The sequence below is a fragment of the Melanerpes formicivorus genome, unplaced genomic scaffold, assembly GCF_026170545.1.
Source record: "Melanerpes formicivorus ecotype bairdi unplaced genomic scaffold, bMelFor1.0.p_v2 SCAF_73, whole genome shotgun sequence".
In the NCBI taxonomy this organism is placed as follows: domain Eukaryota; kingdom Metazoa; phylum Chordata; class Aves; order Piciformes; family Picidae; genus Melanerpes; species Melanerpes formicivorus.
This window is the reverse complement of record NW_027142425.1, coordinates 1586925-1606984: the sequence shown is the minus strand read 5'-3', so window position 1 is coordinate 1606984 and position 20060 is coordinate 1586925. Positions and strand designations below refer to the sequence as shown.

At 57.8% G+C, this 20060-nt stretch overlaps 1 protein-coding gene across 9 annotated transcripts in view; it reads right to left on the bottom strand.

Moving 5' to 3' along the window:
• The window catches only part of DLG3 (discs large MAGUK scaffold protein 3), a 93536-nt gene that overhangs the window by 56508 nt on the left and 16968 nt on the right, over window positions 1-20060 (bottom strand). For 4 of the 9 annotated variants that reach the window (XM_068163590.1, XM_068163591.1, XM_068163589.1 and 1 more), the window contains exon 1: window positions 6173-6493. The exons of 4 other annotated variants lie outside the window; for them this stretch is intronic. In XM_068163590.1, coding sequence (XP_068019691.1) covers window positions 6173-6493 — 321 coding nt within the window. Of the gene's footprint in view, window positions 1-6172; window positions 6494-20060 lie in introns of those variants that run through there. One more of the 9 variants, XM_068163588.1, reaches the window with a different exon arrangement.

Genomic DNA, 20060 nt, shown 5'->3' with positions numbered 1-20060 from the left:
GACCACTGTCCCCTGGGAGAGCATCCTGCAGGAGGCTGTGTGCCGCAGGTGCCCAGCACAAGCCATGGCTCTGGCTCATTAGGGTCTGATTAGTCTTAATGACTTCCTCTCTCTGAGCATTCACAGCTAGGGAAGGAGCAGAAGCTTCTCTCCCCTCACCACGGTACATGACACCTTCAGGGGCTTACCCGGACAAGCTGACTCCTCAGGGACAGTGATAGCCTCTGCTTGCCTTCCACCTCCCATCCTTCTCCACAGGACACCCAGATGGGACCCCTCCTCCCCTGGGTTTCCTGTGGGGCCCTCCTTCCTTGAGCACACCTTGAGGACAGCTGGCAGATCCCCTGGTACTGGGTCAGGACCAGGCTCAGACAGGTTCCAGCCAAGCAGTATTCAAAACCACGGGGGAAAGCATAGCCAAGGGGGCACAGAGAGCATCCCTCCAGCAGGGGCAAGGGTAAGCGATGCCATGGTGGAGGCTGAAGGTCTTCTTGTCATCCCCACGTTCTTCACAAGGAGCCACCTGCTCTACATTGGCTACACCCCAGCTGAAACCTGATTATGCTTGGTGCTAGCTGCCCGGCCAGTGCATGCTCCTCCTCCTTTGGCAAAGTGGCAGGACCATGGCCTCCCATCTCTGGCCAGTGCCTTCCCCTTCCTCCACATGCTGTGCTGATGGGGTCTGTCCCACACCTATCTGGCTTCAGACGCTGTCTTTACAGCTTCAGCTACATCTCTGCTATGGCCACTTTGGACACCAGCTCCAGCACTTCTCCCTGTGCTGCTCCCAGTGTACCTCTAGCACCTCAACATCCCAAAACCAGCAGTGATGTACAGCTCTGGGGCCAGGGTTTGCACATCTGGGCTGGCTGGCAGGCAGCTGGAGAGGACCTAAGGTCACTCCCTCAACTCCACTCTCTAATTTCAACATTAACCCTTAGTGCATTGACAGGATGTGTGGGAACAGTCCCTGTCCAAGGGATCCACATGTTCCAGGGAAGGGGAAAAGTCTTAAGAGATGAATAAAGAAGCCAAGGAGACAAAACAAACTCAGTGAGTTTTGGGAAGGAGCACTGAGAACATCTGACCCTCCTCAGCCCAGGCCAGGGGATGGGTCACAGCAGGACATGGGATGCTCCGGGGTGCGTGAGGGAAACTGCCTCACTGCCATCTGTGTGCTAAGGCAGAAGCTTCCCCAGCAGACACACAGGGAGGGGGAATGACTTTATAGGGCACTAAGTGGGCCTTGGTTCCAGCTGGGCAGCAGGAAAGGAAGGTCAAGACCATGAGAAATATCAGCTGCCTCCTAGGTCTGTGGGGCAGGGGGGTGAGAGCAGGCATGAGGCTGGGTTTGGGGGAGAGCAGCTCAGTGCCTCCTTATAGCAACTCAGCTGGGTGATGACAGCAGGATCACCAGACGGAGATGCCCAAGAAACAAGCTGAGAGGTGAAATCAGATGGAGACAGATATATTAAGAACAGACATGCAGATTTACACATCGTGAGTGAGGAGGTGACAAACGGGGCTGTGGGATGGGAATCAAACTCACAACGAGGGAGTGGAGTGCTATGAGGAGAGCTGGAGAGGGAAGACCCTCCTGGGACTCCGGCTGGTAGGAGGAGATTCTGGAGGAGATGCTGGAGGAGATGCTGGAGGTGGAGGGAGGGCAGGAGTGCCACTAAGAACCACAGAGCTGGGGCTCAGCAGAGGAGGGGGCCAGGAACAGACAAGCTGTGTGTTTGGTGAGGGAGCCAGGCGCAGAGGGCAAGCTTCACTACAGTTGTATCTGCATTTAGGCTGCCAAAAATACCTTTCACAGATTGGTTGTCTTTAATTAAAAGGATGTCTCCTGTGCTCCTGGCAAAATGCAGAGCTCATCTTGCCACGCAGGGCTCTGTGTGCAAGCTCTGGGGGGTGGGGAGAGCTTCCCCACCGGGCAGCTCCTCTCTGCCCACCTCCTCCCACGCTCTGCCAGCACTGGGCAGCTGGGGCAGCAGCGCTTCCCCTACGTGCCCCTCCATGGTGCAAGCACAGACCAAAGGAGGAAAACTTCACCCCCTTCCTGTTTTGGCTTCTCTCCTTCCCTCCAAATGTGGAGAACGTCTTCTTCCCCCTCTCTCCTCCACCTTTCAGTGCAAAGATTTAGCTAATTTCTTCTATGAATAGCACAGGAGTAGCCATAGCAACATCACCCTGCCAACCTCACCACCTCCACTGTCTCCGTGTCCCCGGCACCCTGTTCCTCTCACCCTCCCTCGCATCTCCCCAGGGAACATCTGGGCCTTCAGCCATTCCCCACAGAGTGACCTGCATTTGGCTTTCCACCTGCCCCTTGCTGCTCTCCCTCCTTCCCTCCAGCCACACCTTCTTAGTCCTTGGAAACCCAGCCCGGACCCCCACGGCCTCCCCGAGGCTCTTTCCTCCCCCATCACCCACACTCCAAGAGCCAGGAGTCCTAAACCCATCAGCATTCAAAGGCTCAGCAAAGGCTGCTGCTTCTGCCAAGATGTGCCAACCTGTGCTCACCTACTCCAGGCAATGCCCGAGTGCACAGCAGGGACTAACACAAGCAATGTTTGTGCAAGGAAAAACATCACCTTTGGAGAAACACTCATTGCTGAAGACAGGCAGGGAGGGCCTGTCCCCCTCCTCCATCTGCCTGGCCATGAAACACCTCTGCAAGGGAAAGCCATGCAAGGCTGGCATGCTCCTGGCACTTGCGGGTGACCCTCCAAGAGGCAGAAAGAGGCTGCAGAAAGAGGGGACAGCAGGACAGCACATTTCTGGCCAAGCAGGAACAGCAAACCTGAGGCATCCCTGGGGGCAGAGGGCACTTCCCAACCACAACCTGCACAGCCTGGGGCCCCTTCCACAGCCATGAGTGGAGGTACATGGCCCAGGCACCCCAAATGCACATGAAAACATCACTGATACCTTAGGGAGCCTTATGGGAGGCACTGCTCTGACCACCAGGGTGAACTAAGCCATGAGGCTGGTGAGGGAGAAGGTGCTGGGTGTTGCCAGACCCTCATTTCAGAGAACAGCTCTGGAGAAGGGGCTCTGGCATGGCAGGCGGCTCAGTGCTCCTCTCCTGAGAGCCCGTGGGCGTCACTGTGCCAGGGAGAGGAGGGGTTTGAGCGCTCGGCTCCTCTAGCGTTGCGCATCAGAGATGCTTCCCTGGATCATGCTGCCATTCCTTCCCCAAAGCCAGGAGTCCTCCTCTCACCCCAGTCCAGCAGGGGAGGAGGATTCGAGTTCCCCCTCCGCAAGTGAGGAGGAATAAGGAGGGCACAGGGCCAGCTGGAGGGATGGCAATAGGAAAAATGGAGGACAGCAATGACAGCAAGCACAGGGATGGAGGCTATGGAACAGGGAGTATGGACAGACAAGGGAGAAGAAATGGAAGAGATCTCAGAGGGGAGAAGAAAAGCAGAGCCAAAAGAACGGAGAAACTCCAGAGCTGTCCTCTCTCCCTGTGGTCAGGACTAGAAGGTCTCTGTTGCTGGCTGCTCAGCAGTCTGCTTTGTGTTCTAGAGAGGGAGTCAGAGCAGGGAGCCAATGGACACTGCAGGTGGCAGGAGGTGCAGGCTGAAGCTGGGACCACGCTGGGTGTTGGGCAGCAGGTGTGGGCACACCTCGAGATGCCCCAGAGCTGTGCAGAGGGTCTGCCAGTCCCCATGGTGTCAGAGCACAGGCACCACCATATGCAGCTGGGAGCAGGCTTCCGATGCCGCCTGCGCAGGCGGCCGCGCCAGCACACGCAGCCTGGCCACGCTCTCCTCAGCTTGCCTGGAGGAGTGGGGGGAGGAAAAAGGCTTAAGAAAGAAGTGGTGAAGCTCTCTGGGAGGTGAACAGGCTCCTGCTTTCCTGGGGAAGCCCTCCTGGCCTGCACACCCCTTCCCACCTCTGCTGCTGGAAGTGCTTCCAGGGACAGGGACCTCATTTAAAGGGGTAGCTCTGAAAAATGGCAGCCCTGCCTCTAGCTGAGGCTCTTGAGGACACGGAGGCTGCCTCCTCAGCATCCACAGCATCCAGCCAAACCTATCCAGAGCCCAACACCACCTGGCTGCCTAGAGCCAAACCCATCTTCCTGCTCACAAGCCATGCCCAGCCATTTCCATTGTACCACCTTTCCTCCCTCTGCCCACTGTTGGACTGGGAAGAAGATGGACTCCTGGCAGCTCGGGCACTAGGCACCCTTGGATCCGAAGGGGAGCACTGCTGCAAAGCCTCACTCATTTGCCACACGGCAGGGAGCAGCCCTGCCCGCTCCGACACACACGTCATGTTCTCCATGCAGCCCCCGGGATGCTCACGCAGCCTCACACACTGCTGGCCTCTGCCACTTGCAAGCAGCTTTTTATTTATTGATTTATTTTTGTCTTTCGAAAGGCTAAGGCCAAGCAGAGATCCCCAGTGTGGACTTCCAGAGCAGCCCAAGCCCGGGGGCTCCACGGCAGCACCACAAAGAGACAATGATTCCTCTTCCACCGTTGCAAAAACATGAAAGGCTCCCCTGCCCAGCCTGCCACGGCAGCAATGCAGCTGGCATCACTGCCCTCCCAGCCTGATTGATACCATCTTACCAGGAGCCCTGGGCCAGACCTTTCATGTAAGCAGGAGTGGAAAGGAGGGAGCAGACATGCTTCGTTTCCCTGGTCTTACCCAGCTCCCTGAGACTGCCGCTTGGGATGGAGGGAAGGAAAAAGATATGGATGGGAAGATGGAAGAATGCTTGCCAGGAATCAGCAGGCAAGGGAGAGTGGAGGCTGATTTTGGTGCAAAGAGTGACAGAAAGAGACAGAAAGCAGAACCAGGCTGATAGGAAGGTGGTTGGGGCTTGGGGGTGCTTTCCGTGGCCATCATCTGAATGTCTCGGCTTTGAATCTGATTGTTTCATCCAGAGCCAGAGGCTCAGGCAGTAATGAAGAAAGATCAGGGGAAGGGAAGAAGAGGGCTGTGTTTTCCGAGGGGAAAGGAGGAGAGAATTCCCACTGATTCCCATGTGTCTGCCTGCTACACTGTCTTGAAATCATAATTAGAAGAATCAATAAGAAATCATGTGAGGTTTGCAGCTAATGAATGAAAGGAGCAGCAGAACCGAACTGAAATGCCTGTCTGTGAGGCAGGGTAAATCGTTTTCTCAGACAAGGTCTAGCCTCCATTTTAATGCTTTGCAAACAGACCCAACCATTTTCTAAGCTGCCTTGTGGGTTCAAAACCAAATGGGTCTCTCCATTTAGGGGAGAAAAGGAGACACAGCCCGAGAATGGGTCCTGGAGGAGCACACTAATGGAACGAACGTGTGTGGGAAGGAATGGAGGCAGTGAAATGGGGCAGAATGCACACAGCACGCCAGCAGCCAGAGCAGGGTTACGTAATAACCTCGGGGAGCAGGGACGTAGCAGCAGCGCAAGCGAACCACAACTCAACGGAGAGTGGGTGCCAATTTGGGAGCGCTGGCAAGCGGCACCGTGAGCCCACGAGGCTGCCCGGCAGGCAGCACGCCCTGCACCTGCTGAACACAGCGCCACGGGATGCCCTCCGTGCTGCCCTCCGTGCTGCCCTCCGTGCCGCTCTTCGTGCTGCCCTCCGTGCTGCCAGGGCTTCGGGCAGCGGCACCGCAAGTGGCGAGGGCATCAGGTGGGGTGGCTGACAGACGTCAAGTCCCACGCCTGCCTTATGCCTAGCCAGACCCAGCAGGCCACGGGGAGGCTGCTCACATGCAGAGCTCAGAGCTGGGCAGGACCAGACTGATCAACGGCGATGCCAACCGAGGCGATACCGGCGGCCAGTCCGAGCAACGGCGATGCCAACCAAAGCGATACCGGCGGTCAGTCCGAGCAACGGCGATGCCAACCGAAACGATACCGGCGGCCAGTCCGAGCAACGGCGATGCCAGCCGGAGCAATGCCGGCGGCCAGTCCGAGCAGCGGCGATGCCAACAGGGGCGATGCCAACCGGAGCGATGCCGGCGCAGTCCGAGCAACGGCGATACCAATCGAAGTGATGCCGGCGGCCAGCCCGAGCGGTGCCCGCCGTCCGCCTCCACCCAAGCCGTCCGCCAGGCCCCGGGGGTGCCGCTGCCCCCCGCCACCCTCCCCGCGTTACCCCTCGGCAACCGCCAGCCCCACCCCGCACCGGGGAGCCGCGGCCCGGGGCCGGCCCGTACCTGCTCGTACCAGTCGCGGCTCGAACACGTGCACTCGGGCCACCATCCCGGGCCACTCCCGTTCACCTTGGGCGCGCTCTTTCCCGGCGGCGGCGGCTTCAGCGCGGCGGGGTCGCGGGCGGGGGGCCCCAATTTAGCCTTGCCGCGGGCGGCGGGCGCGGCGCCCCCGGGCGCGGGCAGCGTCTGCGAACCGTAGCCGCCGTACCCGTACTGCTCGTGCTGCCACTCGCCGTAGGAGGGGGGCTCCATGCGCCGCAGGGCCGCCATCCGCGTCACCTCGTAGCACTCGGGGCACTTGCAGCAGTGGTGGTGCTTGTGCATCGCTGCCTCACACCATCGAGCCGGCGGGGAGGGACGGAGGGAGGCGGCGCGCAGGGAGGGAGGGAGAGAAGGAGGGAGGGATGCCTGGGGGGGCGGCAGCGGCCCCCGCCCCGCGCAAGGCGCGCCTCGGCCCCGCGGGTGGGAGCAGCAGGAGAAGGAGGGAGTGGGCTACGGAGCGGCGATCCCGGCGGGGGCGCGCCGCGGCATCGCCCGCAGTACGGCTCAGTCCCGGGGGCGCTGCCGGCGCGGGGTGCGGAGCAGCGGCTCGGCCCCGCCGCGCTGCATGAGGCAGACCGGCCGCGTTCGGCTCGGCTTAGCTAGGTGTCGCTGAGCTCAGACCGACTCGGTTCAGCCCGGTGTCGCTGAGCTCAGCCCAGCTTCGTTCGGCTCCGTTCAGCCCGGTGTCGCTGAGTTCAGCCCGGCTCGGTTCAGCTTGGTCCCGCTGAACTCAGCCCGGTTCGATTCGGTTCGGCTAGGTTCAGCCCGCCTCCGCCGAGCTCAGCCGGCTCGGGCGCGCTCGGGAGCGCGGAGCATCCCCCTCCCCACACACACACCGACCCCCGGCGGCCAATCCAGGCCGCGGAGCCGCCTCGCCCCGCCCCGGCGATGAACGCGAGGGCGGCGGAGCCGCGCTCACTCCCCCGGAGTGGGCAGCCCCCGGGCAGCGGGGCCGAGACCTGCTGCGATCCGCCAGCCGCCCGGCGGTTTCTGCGCTGCTCCCATCGCCCCCCGGCACAGCCAGAGCCCCTTGCCCGGCAGCCCCACGCAGCACCGGCGTCCCCCCTCCTCTTTGACGTGCCGGGCAGCTCCCATGCGGCTGTTCCGCGGTCCCGGCGCGGCTGTGGGCCGCCCCGCCGCTGCGTGGGTGACACCACCAGCAATCACTCCAGTAGCTCTGCCCCATGCTGAAGGATTAAATCATCCAGACCTGACCCACAGCCCAGCGCAGTCTCCCGTCAGCAGCATCTCTGTTGCATACCCACATCACACTGGAACAGGTTGCCCAAGGAGGTAGTGGATGCCGTCTCCCCGGAGGTGTTCAAGGCCAGGCTGCTTGAACAGCCTGATCTAGTGGGAGGTGTCCCTGCCCATGGGAGGGGGGTTGGAACTAGATGATTCCAACCCAAACCATTCTGTGGTTCTGTCGTTCTATGATCAGCTCTCACCCTGCTTGGATGCAAATGTTCTCATGTGCTCCAGCACAGCACCCAGGGGGGTGCCACCCTTGCCCGCTGAGCCACATGTACACTGAGGGTGTAGAAATCCCAAGGCCCTTTGCTGGGCATTCCACCTGCTGCCATCAGGGGATAAAAGCAGAGCAGATGTATCTGCTCCCGATGTAGCCCAGGCAGCTCCTGGCTTCCTGCACAGAATTGTTGGACTGGAGGTTCAGGAGACAGTCACCCAGGCAAATCAAAGGGTAGAACCAGCATAGAATTGGGGTTCTGTGCATTTGTTCCCACGTTGGGTTTGACTTTCCCCCCCTCCCCCTTTGTTTTAATATGGGAAGCAAAATGGCTGTAAGCTCCCTGATTCATTCCCATGGAGGGAATAGGAGTTATTATAAAAATGGCAAAATCAGGCATTTTTTGTTCAAATCCCTTATAGCCAACAACATTTTTGAAGAAGAATTTTTAATGTGATTTTTCCTTACACATTTTAGAATCCTAAACAAAACAAAAGGGGGAAAACAAAATCATCCAGGACTACTTTAGTGTCTCAGTGAATATTAAAGGAGAAGAGCAGCTCAAATTGAAAGGAAGTAGAAGTGGATTGGGAAACTTTCCATTCTGGCAGTTGGGTTAATGATCTCTAAGGTTTTTACCAACCAAAATGATTCTATGATTCTGTTACAAACCCCACATCTGACCAGCTGGAATCTGAACTTGGTCTCCTTATGCCTAAAAGATTTAGCAAGCACTAGGGTGGGTGAGGAATTATTTGAGCTAGATAAATACATGGAAGAGCAAGGAAAGGTGCCATAGGGCTCCAGCAGGATCCAGGTAAAGGGATGAGACCAAAGTGGGAAAAGGCTGCGAGGTGAGCTACAAGAGATGGTGGTTCAATACCCCAGTTCAGGTTGCAGCGTCTGCAGGCTCCTGCTGGCCTCATGCAGCCAGCACACCATGGCCCTGTTCACAAGCAGGGCTGTGGGAGCTGGAAGGATGGGAGGGCCAGCCAGAGAAGAACCCCTGCCCACTCCTTGCTTCTTTAGCACTTCAAACTGCAATACAAAACTGCTTTTGCATTTGACCATCACAGACAGAGCTGCTCCTGCAATGTTTGCTCCCTAGGGCTCAAGTGAAACAGTTCCTTCTGGTCAAAGCCAAGGGGGCAGAGGACAGCCCACACTCAGGACTCATGTTGTCCCCAAGCCCCACAGTCCCCACCACTGTGTCCAGTTCTGGGCCCCTCAGTTTAGGAAAGATGTTGAGATGCTGGAAGGTGTCCAGAGAAGGGCAACAAAGCTGGGGAGGGGTCTGGAGCACAGCCCTGTGAGGAGAGGCTGAGGGAGCTGGGGTTGCTTAGCCTGGAGAAGAGGAGGCTCAGGGGAGACCTTCTTGCTCTCTCCAACTCCCTGAAGGGAGGTTGTAGCCAGGTGGGGGTTGGTCTCTTCTCCCAGGCACCCAGCACCAGAACAAGAGGACACAGTCTGAAGCTGTGCCAGGGGAGGTTTAGGCTGATGTTAGGAAGAAGTTCTTCCCAGAAAGATTGGCCATGGGAATGTGCTGCCCAGGGAGGTGGTGGAGTCACCAACACTGGAGGTGTTTAGGAGCCTGGATGAGGCCCTTGGTGCCATGGTTTAGTTGATCAGATGGTGCTGGATGAGAGGTTGGACTTGATGATCTTGAAGGCCTTTTCCAACCTGGTCTATCCTATCCTATCCTATCCTATCCTATCCTATCCTATCCTATCCTATCCTATCCTATCCTATCCTATCCTATCCTATCCTATCCTATCCTATCCTATCCTATCCTATCCATAGTGTGCAGAGCCTATTCTCCCCAGCACTGCCTCTGGGTTGCCTCGGTCACAGGGTGGATGCATTATGTGCTGCTCCATGCTTAATGCCATGGAGTAGTATTGTGGACACCTTTCACTGGCATCTCCCCACCTGTGAGCTTAGGACAGTCACAATGTTCCTGGACAAGCAAGCCCAGAGTGTGTATCCTTGCTGTGCTGGCCTCATGCAGCTGAGGGTGGAAGCAGCTCTACAGGTAAGCCTCACCCTGATGCTCCCAGGGGCTCTTGCTGATCAATGCTTGATTGTGGGACCCAGGTACACTGTGGCACTGACCCAAAGACCCAGAGATGCAGCAAGATGAGGCCAAAGTCTGCATGCAAGAAAATGCTTTTACCCTGCAGACCTTGGTGCCACAGGACACTGCAGACACCAGGTGGTCACTAAGGCAAAGAAGGACTGGATGCCTGCATGCAAAGCAAGCTTGTTCAGAGTGGTTTTAATCAATGAGCTGTGTTTGTGTGCATGGAAGGAAAGCACACAGTGCTGGCATGCACACCTCAGGCTTTAAGAAATTAGGATCATCTCTACATCTTCTACTGCTCCTTGTGCCACCTCCCAGAGCACATGTGCTAGCCCCGCAGGAGTGGGAGATGCTCCAGGAGATGCTGTACCTCTTCAGCAGCCAGGGTGGACCAGGGGGTGGGGGATGTCATCAGTGCACAGAGGTCATGAGGCAGGAATGAAGTTGAGGTAGAAGATTGCTGCACTGAAGCAGAGCAATAAGCTTTGTAGAAACAGGCAGGTGGGCAGTGACTGCTGTGCCAAAGCAAAAGGGCATGAAGTCCATCTTGGTTACCCACCACCTCCCACCCTGTGGCACCTCTCAGATCTAAATTAATTCACCAATGAAACGTGCCCTGAAACACAATCACAGCTACTGCTCCAGCCAGCTGCAAGCCTCCCTCCATCACAGTTCCCACCCTGGGGTGGCAGAGCTCTGCTGTGCACACAGTGTGCAGAGCCTCGCTGGCCACCCAGTGAGGCTCCCTCCACTACCATTAGCCTCCACCAAAGCCAAGGTCGGGAAGGAGATCCTTGTCTGGAAGAGGCTGAGTTGAGTGGGAGGAAAACAGCAGGGAATTGCATGTGCAGAGTTTGCAACCCCAACTGCTTTCACCTGCCCTGCTCCAGACATGTTTCTGACTCTCCAGTGCCGTGGCAGGGGCAGGCAGGGACGTGGGCATTCACTTAAAGGAGAAGTGCAAAAGCAAAGGGCAAGACATGCTAGAGAAAAATGTTTTACTAAGGAGCTGAGTGAACACTGAGGAGAAGCATTTGGTTTTTCCCCCATGGCAGACTGGAGTGCATCCTCTACAAGGAAGGTCTCTGGTCCTCTCCTGCTTGGTCTCTGGCAGCCCTGCAGGTGAGGTAGCTGTGCATGCAGTGGGCACCCCCACACCACCAGCCCTGGGGTGCCAACATCACTACCCTAACCCTACCCCACTTGCCATTTCACAAAATCAGAGTTTACTCCACAGTCTAAAGCCTGCTGCTGCTTTCCCTGGCCCTTATTGGTCAGTGCCTCGTTGCCAGCTGCCAGCGGAGGGGTCTTGAGCTGCGACAGAGTCCTTCCCTAGCCTACTGCAGCTCCCCTCCTGAAAGCCCACAGGTCCTGCTGAGGCTGCCACAAGAGTTGTTCAGTTTTTATCCATGTGCAGTGAACTGCACATGCTGCCCACTAGCCCCAGTTCCCAAGGAGGAAAAGCCCCTTTGCTGCTGCCTGCTCACAACATCCCCCGGGGCTGTGCAGGGCTCAGGGCATCTCAGTGAGCTCAAGAGGAGGCCAGGGACAGCTCCCAGGGCATCTGCATCCTGCACTTCAGCCAGCCTCAGTGAGCAGCTGCATCTCAGCTACTGGGAGTGGCACTGCTGGGACCCAAAGAGCATCAGCACCTGCAACAGGGAGCCAGGCCTGAGCCTGGCTGGTGCAGTGCCCAGCACCTGCAGGCAGTTGTGGCCACGGTGCCCCAGCGACCTGCACACTGACCAGGGCTAAAGCAACTGGAAGCTGTTTTCCAGGCAAGGGCCTTCATGGAGGCAAGTGACTCAAGGCTATCTCTGGCAGCTGCTTCTGTTACAGGTGAGTATTCCAGGGAAGTGTCAAGAAATCCCTGGAGATAGTGCTATTTACATGGCACAGAGGGAGCATGGAGCTAGAGCTTATCTGCTGTTGCTGGCATTTCAGCTTCTCTTGTCACTTCCCTCCTCTCAAATGAAGTCCTGCTGAAGAGGAAGGCAAGTGTGACCAGGACACTGCGGGGGGAGTTGCACCTAAACCCTCTACAACTACCTGAAGGGTGGTTGTAGCCAGGAAGGGGTTGGCCTCTTCTCCCAGGCAACCAGCACCAGAACAAGAGGACACAGTCTCAAGCTGCGCCAGGGGAGGTTTAGACTCGAGGTGAGGAGGAAGTTCTTCACTGAGCGAATCATTCGTCATTGGAATGTGCTGCCCAGGGAGGTGGTTGAGTCATCGACCCTGGAGGCGTTCAAGGGGAGATTGGACGTGGCACTTGGTGCCATGGTCTAGACATGGGGTCTGTGTTGATAGGTTGGACTCGATGATCCTTGAGGTCCTTTCCAACCTAAGTGATACTGTGATACTGTAAAGCCTTTCTAGGAGCAGAAAATGGGGCAGGCTGAAGGCAGCTCCTTGCAGAGGCAACAGTCACAGGAGTGCTGTCACCCTGCCCCTTGCCTTTAGCCCAAATGGGAGCTGAGTCCCACCTGGAGAATCAAAGCCATGTGTTAGCTCTGAGCCTGGGTGCAGGTGGGGAAAGGGTTAACTTTGTAATGCTGAGGGAGGAAGTGGGGACAGTTTTACGTGGGGGAGGTGCCTTTCTCAACCGAAATCACCTGCAAAAGGCTACCCACCCTCCCAAGCACAGGGCAGGTGTGATGGGTTAAAGTTTCCTCCCAGCATTAAAGCCACCTCAGCAGGTCACAGGGTCTGCAGCCACCCAGCTGAGGATGGGGGCAGGGAGCAAGAGAAAGCAAGTGTGTAGCAGGGAGCAGGCCCCAGGGTGATGAGCAGCAAGGGGAGGAACCAAGTGAACTCGGCTCAGTCTGTCAGCTGGTCTCTTAGCACGAGCAGACTGCCGTCCAGCAGGGGTTTGCAGTGTGCTGTGTCTGTGGCTTGCCAAAGGAGATCCCACCAGGCCCTCTGCGGGGCCAACCGCACAGCTAGTGGGCAACTGGGGCTGGTGGCTCCCGTGAGCACTGGAGGGTTTGCTCAGTCACAGATGAGCAGGAAGGGGCAGGACAATGAACATCTCACAGTGACACTGCTCCTCCCTGCCACCGGCAGCGATTCACGCTGGGAAAGGTGCAGCTGGCACGATAATAACCAGGCACACCGAGGGACCAACAGCCCTTGGCGCTTGCCAAAGAAATTATTCTCCTCCAGGGCAAAACCGTTTTCATCCTATTAATGATCCCTGCTACGTTGCCCAGTGCCACTGTGCCCTTCCCATACCCTTGCTTGTGGCAGCAATGGCACAAAGGTCTTCAATGAACACCACTGGCTGCTCCCTGCAGTTGATGGCCAAGGAGATGTCCTGATGGCTGCGTTAGCAGGGGACAGGTGCAGTGGAGACCTGGGGCAGGTCCCTGCAGCACAGCCCAGACTCCCTCTCTGTAAAGGAGAGCCTGAAGGCTCTATTTAATAGCAATCAGCTGCAGCAGGCTTTATGGATTTCCTGACAGCCTCACAACGCCCACAGCCGCTCCCCCAGTCACCCAGCAGAAACGCTTCTGCCTTGTGCTGGAACACTGTTAGCATGGGCTGGAGGCTGGCTGTGCTCCTGTGGCATGCCCCTAAGGCACAAGGAGGGAGCCTTGCTGCTGCACAAGTGTGGCAATTACAGCACTGACATGTCTTGTGGTTTGTGGGTGCCCAGTCCTTGTGTGTGCCACCTTTCCTTTAGAACAAAGCACAATTCCAGCCCTGTGGAGCAGAGGAAAGCTTTCACAATACAGCCAGGACAGAACTTCACCACAGTAAGCCAGAGTCAGAGGAAGGTAGTTCGAAGTCTCATGGCTTTTTGACATAAGAAATCTCATGGTTTTTTGGTGCTGCACCTTGACCTCCAGCTGCCTGTGCCTACTCTGACCCCATGCAGACATCCTGCTCCCCTGCATCACTAGCCCCAAGCTGTCCCCAAGTGTGCAGCCCTCAAACACACCCTACTTGTGCTGTACAAGGCTGTCAGAGGGCTCAGGCCCTGCCTAAGCTGATGTGACCCTTGGGGACACAAAGCTCCTGTGGGGTCCCCAGTAGCAGCCACCCCTGCAGGAACAAGTCCCATCCTCGGGGTAGGTCAACATTTGGCTCTGAAAATACTGCACTGCTCTGCTCAGACCTGGGCAGCACAGACCTGCCCAGAGGGATCTTAGGTACCAGGGATGCCCTTTCCTCGATTAATTCCACCCTGCACAGGGAACAAAATGGGGACCTCTGTCGGCCCACACATTCTCTTTTTGCCTAGCCAGCTCTGCTTCCTTCCAGATGGAGCAAAGCTCTTCCAGCATCTCCCACTGCACCCAGCCAGTGGCTCATGGGGATGCTGGTGAGCAAGCCCTACAGGCAATGGCTGAGGGAACTGGGGTTGCTCAGGCTGGAGAACAGAAGGCTGAGGGCAGACCTTCTGCCTCTCCACAGCTCCCTGAAAGGAGGCTGGAACCAGGTGGCAACGAGCAACAGAACAAGAAGAAATGGCCTCAAGCTGCCCCAGGGGAAGTTTAGGTTGGACACAAGAAGAAACTTCTTCACTGGCAGGGTTCTGAAAACCTGGCACAGGCTGCCCAGGGAGGTAGTTGAATGCCCATCCCTGGAGGCAGAGATGTGGTGCTGAGGGCCGTGGTTCAGCACCAGCCTTGGTAGAATTAGAGAATGGTTGCACTCAATGATCTGAAAGGGCTTTTCCTAGGACTCCGCGGCGCCTGGTCTGCGCTGTGCAGCCCAGGGCATGCTTTGGCCAGCGGCGACAGTGCCAGCGGCGACAGTGCCAGCGTCCCCGGGGCGCCGGGCATCCCGCACCCCGCCCAGCTCAGCCCCGCCCGCGGCCCCTTTAAGACAGCGCGCGTGGCTGGCGATTTGTGAATGGCTGGCCCCGCCCCCGCCCCGCCCTCCGCCCGCTCGGCCAATCAGCGCGCGGGCCGCAAGGCCGGGGGCAGCTCGCCGGCGTCTCTTAAAGGCGCAGTGCCACCTCCCGGCCGCCCCGCCGCCACCTGCGCGGCAGGAGGAGGCAGCGCCGTGGCGGAAGGCCGAGGTGAGCTCCACGGCGGCTCCCGGCCGGGGGGTGAGGAGGTGCTCCTGGGGCAGCCGCAGCTGTGCCTCAGGAGCAGCAGCACCAGCCCTAGGTGACAGGGGACTGGGGAGTGCCGTGCCACTGCCCTCATGATGGCTTCAGGGCTTGCTTTGGACATGGGGCAGCCAGGTCTCAGGCACTGGGCATCCACAGGACCCAGAGCAGGCTGCTGGGCCGAGTGTCACCCCAGGGGTGACCAGGTCATGAGCTCTGCCACCAAGCCACAACCCAGCCAGGGCAGGCAGCTGGGAGATCAGGAGCAGCACAGCAGCACCAGGCTCTTGTTCTGGAGCAGAGCAGTAGCACAGGAGCACTCCCATGGCAGCACAGCTCCAAAGCTTGCAAAACCTCCCTGCAAAAGCAGCTCCTGAGATTCAGTGATGCAAAACCTACCCCTGGAGAGAGGAAGGGGCTGCACATGCCCAGGGAGTGGGAAGGGGCAGTGCAGCCACGGGACTGTAGCACTCGCAGGGCAGTGGTCAGACCTTGTCCTTGGCTTCAGCACCGGATCAGCTCCAGGACCAGCCTGGGCCTCCCCCTGCACTGCACTGCAGTGCCCCCTCGCTCTGCCATAGCTCCTCTGCTGTAGCCCGGACTGTAAAATGGTCTGGTTTTAAAATACCCCTTTCAAAGTGTGTGTGTGGGGGACACACACATGTCCTGGGCATGCACAGGTGGGAAACTGGTTTGGAGGCTGGGAAAGCAATGCATGCTCTCCATGCCACTGCTCTGGGCACAGGTGCTAGCGTGGCTGAGCAGTGCCAGCCCTGTGAGCTATCTAGGCCACAGACCACAGGAGGCCTTTGCCTGAATCTCAGTGCTTGGAACAACTTTTAGGTGCAATGCCAGCCAAGCTCCTGCAAGGTGCTTTGTACCCTCAGGCTGCAGGGCTCTGGCAGGCACTGCCCTGCAGCAAAGCCTCACTTCCTGCAGCAGGGCACAAGACTGGCTCGAGGCACTTGCACTGCTGCACCCTGGTCTAACCCCCAGAGCAGGGGAAGCAGGAGGAGGCAGCACACAGCAGAGATCACCTTTCAAAGGGCTCATGCTCGGATTCACAAGAGTGAGGATTCCCAAACCCCCACTCAAGCCCTGTGCTCCCCCTGTCTCCCATCATTGCCGAGGATAATAGATCTCTCACTGCAGTCTGATCCTCCCAATCCCAAAGACTAAACCCCTCCACGAGCAGCTACGGTGGTTGCTCTATTTATAACAGAGCCAGCAGTGCTTCTGCTACCAGAATCCTGATTCCCATCCAGCTCAGTGCCATTAAGATGCAGCAACGTTCCCCCAGCTCCAGCGCTCCAGATAGAGAGCAGCTGTCCTGCCAGGCTCTGCCTTCAAGCTCGGTTCCCTCCTGTAAAAAATGGCCTATTTGTTTGGAAGGAACACGCAGGAGATTTGTCCTCAGCCTCCTGAGATGCTGCACTGGCTGCAAGGGGGAGCAGACCGTGGATGGGTAGAGGCTGGGGGGGCACATTCCATGCTGTGGGCAGAGAGGCTCTGGGCTTTGGGAGACCCTTGCTGGTTTGTGCTCAAAGGCTTTGGTTGTGGTCAGCTGTCTGAGGAAGCAAAGCAAGAAAGGAGGGACCTGGGTGCAGCGATGGGGACTTTGCATCAAGGCTGCAGCAGCTTATTTTGGAAAGTTGATGAGCAGAGCAGACTGACCCAGGGGGCACAGCGTGGTGGCTCAGAGATCTCTTGGCCAAGTCACTGGTGTGTCTGGCCCCTGTGCAGTCCCTGTTGGATGGTCTCAGCTCTTGCTTTCAGAGCTAGGCATGAAACCCACCAGCATGAATCTCAGCGTGCAAGTCTCCCCAGCAGGTGTGCTCCCCTGGGCAGGGGCAGACACTTGCACTCGATGGAGGCAAAGAAAGCTGGAGCATGAATCTGGAGGGAGGATGGATGGACTCCAGGCTTGTCTGGGTGATTCTGGAGTGTGGCTGCCTGTGGGACACTGCAAAGCTTCTCACTCTCGCTACTGCGCAGGCAGCGCTGCACGCACTCACACTTCAGACCGGTGATGATGACTTGGATGAATGCATGGACCAACAGCCTCACGTCCAACAAGGCCTTCCTATGTTATGCAGCCAGAAAAGCCTTGAGGTCTGCCAAGGATCTTCCTTTAGTCACTGCTTTCAGACAGAAAGTTCCTAGAGTAGGAACAGGTGGCTACGCATGAGCCTTTGGTTTGGCAGCCTGCTGGCTCTGCTGACTTCATCCTCTGCTGAAGCTGTATGTTGAGCTTGGAGAACTGAGGTCTAAGCATCTCCTTGTCCATTTTACTAGAGCAAGAGCCTCTAGTAAAGATGAGGCCATTCAACCCCCAAAACGTCCACTGAAGTGACAGACACAGATTGTGCTGACCCTTCTTGGAGCAGCAGCATCCTGGGACACAGGCAGTTGGCTGCCCAGCTGGATGCCTGTGCTGGGCTCGTGTATAGCTCCATCTGAGCATGCTGCTGCAGAGAGACACACTTTTGGCTTCAGTGCTTTGGCTTTCCAGCCTCTACCTACAATGTCAAAACACAGAATTGCTGGAGAGCATCTGAATGTGGAGCCCTGAACAACCACCAGGCACAGAACAGCTTCAGTGACACTGGGGCAGCAGCTGAGGCCTTTGGGCTGTGAGCTGCTGCTTTTCTTTCCTGCTTCTCCTAACATTACACATGTTCTCCAAGGTGCATGGGATGCAGTGGGGAGGCTGGGTCCCCCTGGGAGGTGGCTGCTCCCTGTCTCCCACTGCTTGAGCATTGGCCACTTCACAGGATTCTGGGGTTATGGGGCTGATGCTACTGGGCTCCATCTGAGATAAATCTGTGGCCATTGTGTCCTGTAGCCATGGCTGTGGCTGACTGCCCAGCCAGTGCACAGAGAGGAGATGAAGTGCTGGGGGCAGCAAGACCCAGGCAACCAAGCAACATCGTGGGGGACTCCTTGGTGTGGGGGGTGCATTCATTGCCCACACTCCCTGGCACCAGGGACCTGCTTAATTTCCCTGCTGCTCTTTGCAACTGCAAACAGTTACTAGGTGCTTCACTTCTCACCCTTCTTGCAGAGAAGATGAAGAGTGGTAGGGCTGCAGCCAGGGCAGGGCAAGGGAGCTGACTGTGGGCATTCTGCAGCTGCCGCACACCAGCCTCATCCTGACCTGCTGCAGGTGCCCCGAGCTGCTCTGCTAGCAAAGGTGCAGGCCCTGGGCACGCCCTTCTCTTTGGCCTAAGGCAAGCAGAGAAAGGAAAAAGCACTCGGAAGAGGGGCAGGGGAAGCAAGCAGCCACTTGCCATGGTGGCAGCACAGCCTGCCTGGCTCTGCCAAATCTCCTGGGGAGCTCCAGACCTTTCTGGCCTCTGAGCTGTGGGCTTGAGGGAGGCAGGAGCATCCTCTCCAGTGGCAGGTGGGGCGGGGAGGGCTCCTAACATCCCCCTGGGGCATTTCTGCAGGGCTGAGCTGCATCCTTCTTTGGATGCAGGGAGACAAGGGGATGCTTTTGGCCTCTGTCCAGCAGCACCTGGCATGCTGCAGGCATGCTCAGTGACATCCCCAACGGCCTGCTGGAGGGCAGCACCCAGTGCCAGCAAGGCTTCCTGTTCAGCAGTGGTTTCAGAACGTGGAGGGAGCGTCTGTCTGTCTGTCCTTTGAAGCAGTCTTGCTCGCTTTCTCCATCACTTCAAGACCTGCTGGTGGTGTCAGCTGTTGGGCTGCGCAAGGACAGAGCCGTGGGGTTGGCGTCAGGCAGTGAAGCAACCAAAGGCTTGGCAGGCAGGAGGGAGAGGGCTGCACGGACAGGCGGCGCAGGAGGGGCAGCACCTCGCTGGCGCCGTGACAGCGCTGAGGTCAGAGCGGCTGCGGAGCGGTGCGGGGAGGCAGGATCCGCTGGCAAGGGACGAGCAGCGCTGCCTCGCAGGCGCAGTGCTCATCAGCAGCATTGTTCCTCTGCCATTTATCTTTACAGCTGGCTGCTCTCCGCTCCCCTCACGGAGCATGAGAACGGCGTCTGCTGAGGGAAGCAGCCTCCCTGCCAGCCTGTGGGCAAACGGCACCGGCCGTGGAGCATCCTCGAGGACCTTCCCGCTGCAGCTGCACACAAGCCCTGAGCAGCCCTGCTGAGGCAACCGGGGGGGAAGGTTGAAATGGAGGATTTGGCACATAAAACCCCACAAACCCCAAAGCTCAGGCAGGATTGTGCCTCTGAGCGCCTCAGCAGGGTGTTTCTGCTGGCTTAGTCCCTTTGCCCCGTTGAGGGCTGAACATCCACTTTGCCATGGAGGAATGGTTTCAGCCCCCTGAGCCCCCCTGCCAGGGAGCACAGGTTGCTGCTGTATTTACTGCTCCCACTTCCCCTGCAGCAGCCATTTGCAGGCTGCAGGGCTGTGCAGAGTGCACACACATCCTCGCCAGCAGACGGAAAATTTCCTGTTCCTGGAAGCATCTGTGTGGAGAGGCAATTTATTTCTCGTGTGTCTTCCTGTCTAGAGCAGGTCATGGTGGCTTTTGCTGTGTGATCACCACTGGAGAGAGCTGCAGGCAGGGGAGAGGACAAAGCCAGGACGACTGAAAATTTATTTCCATTGACGGCTGTGATAAGAGAATCGCACTCGGTTCAGGCAGGACAAGGCAGTTCATCATCGTGCCTTTTATCAGTGGCAGAGTGTCTGCTAGAGCTCTTGTTCCTGTGCACTGGGGGGGCAGCTGCTCTGCCCTGCCCTGCAGCCACTGCTCTCTGGCCCTAGCACTAAACAGCACCCTCTGGAAAAGCTCCCCCGCTTCTTCTGGGTGCCATTTGCCACCTCAAGTGTTCTTCTGAAACCCACTTTGGAAATGCCTGTGGCAGAAAGCATGCACCAAAGGCTGGGGAGCAGGAAGTCACTGTGGAGGAGGGCAGGAGCTGGCTGTGTGGGTGGTACACTGCCCCAGCACTGTCCTGCACGCTGGGGCTGGTGAGAACCAATACAGGAAGCGATGCTGGGCAGCAGCTGAGGTGTCCTCAGTGCCTCCCTGTGGTCCAATGGCACAGGCTGCTCCCAGGCACAGCCAGTTCTGGGTCATGGTCTGGAGTGCTGACATGGGGCACAGCTGAGATGCTCTCACTCCGTGGCAGTGGGGCTGCTGTTCAGCACTGAAGATGCAGTCTGGGGTTCAGGCTCAGCACCATGTCAGAGGCCTCTGTATCCCAGCACTGCCACAGCAACAGTGCTCAAGCCTGCAGCTCTCTAGCAGCACTTGGTCTCAGTCT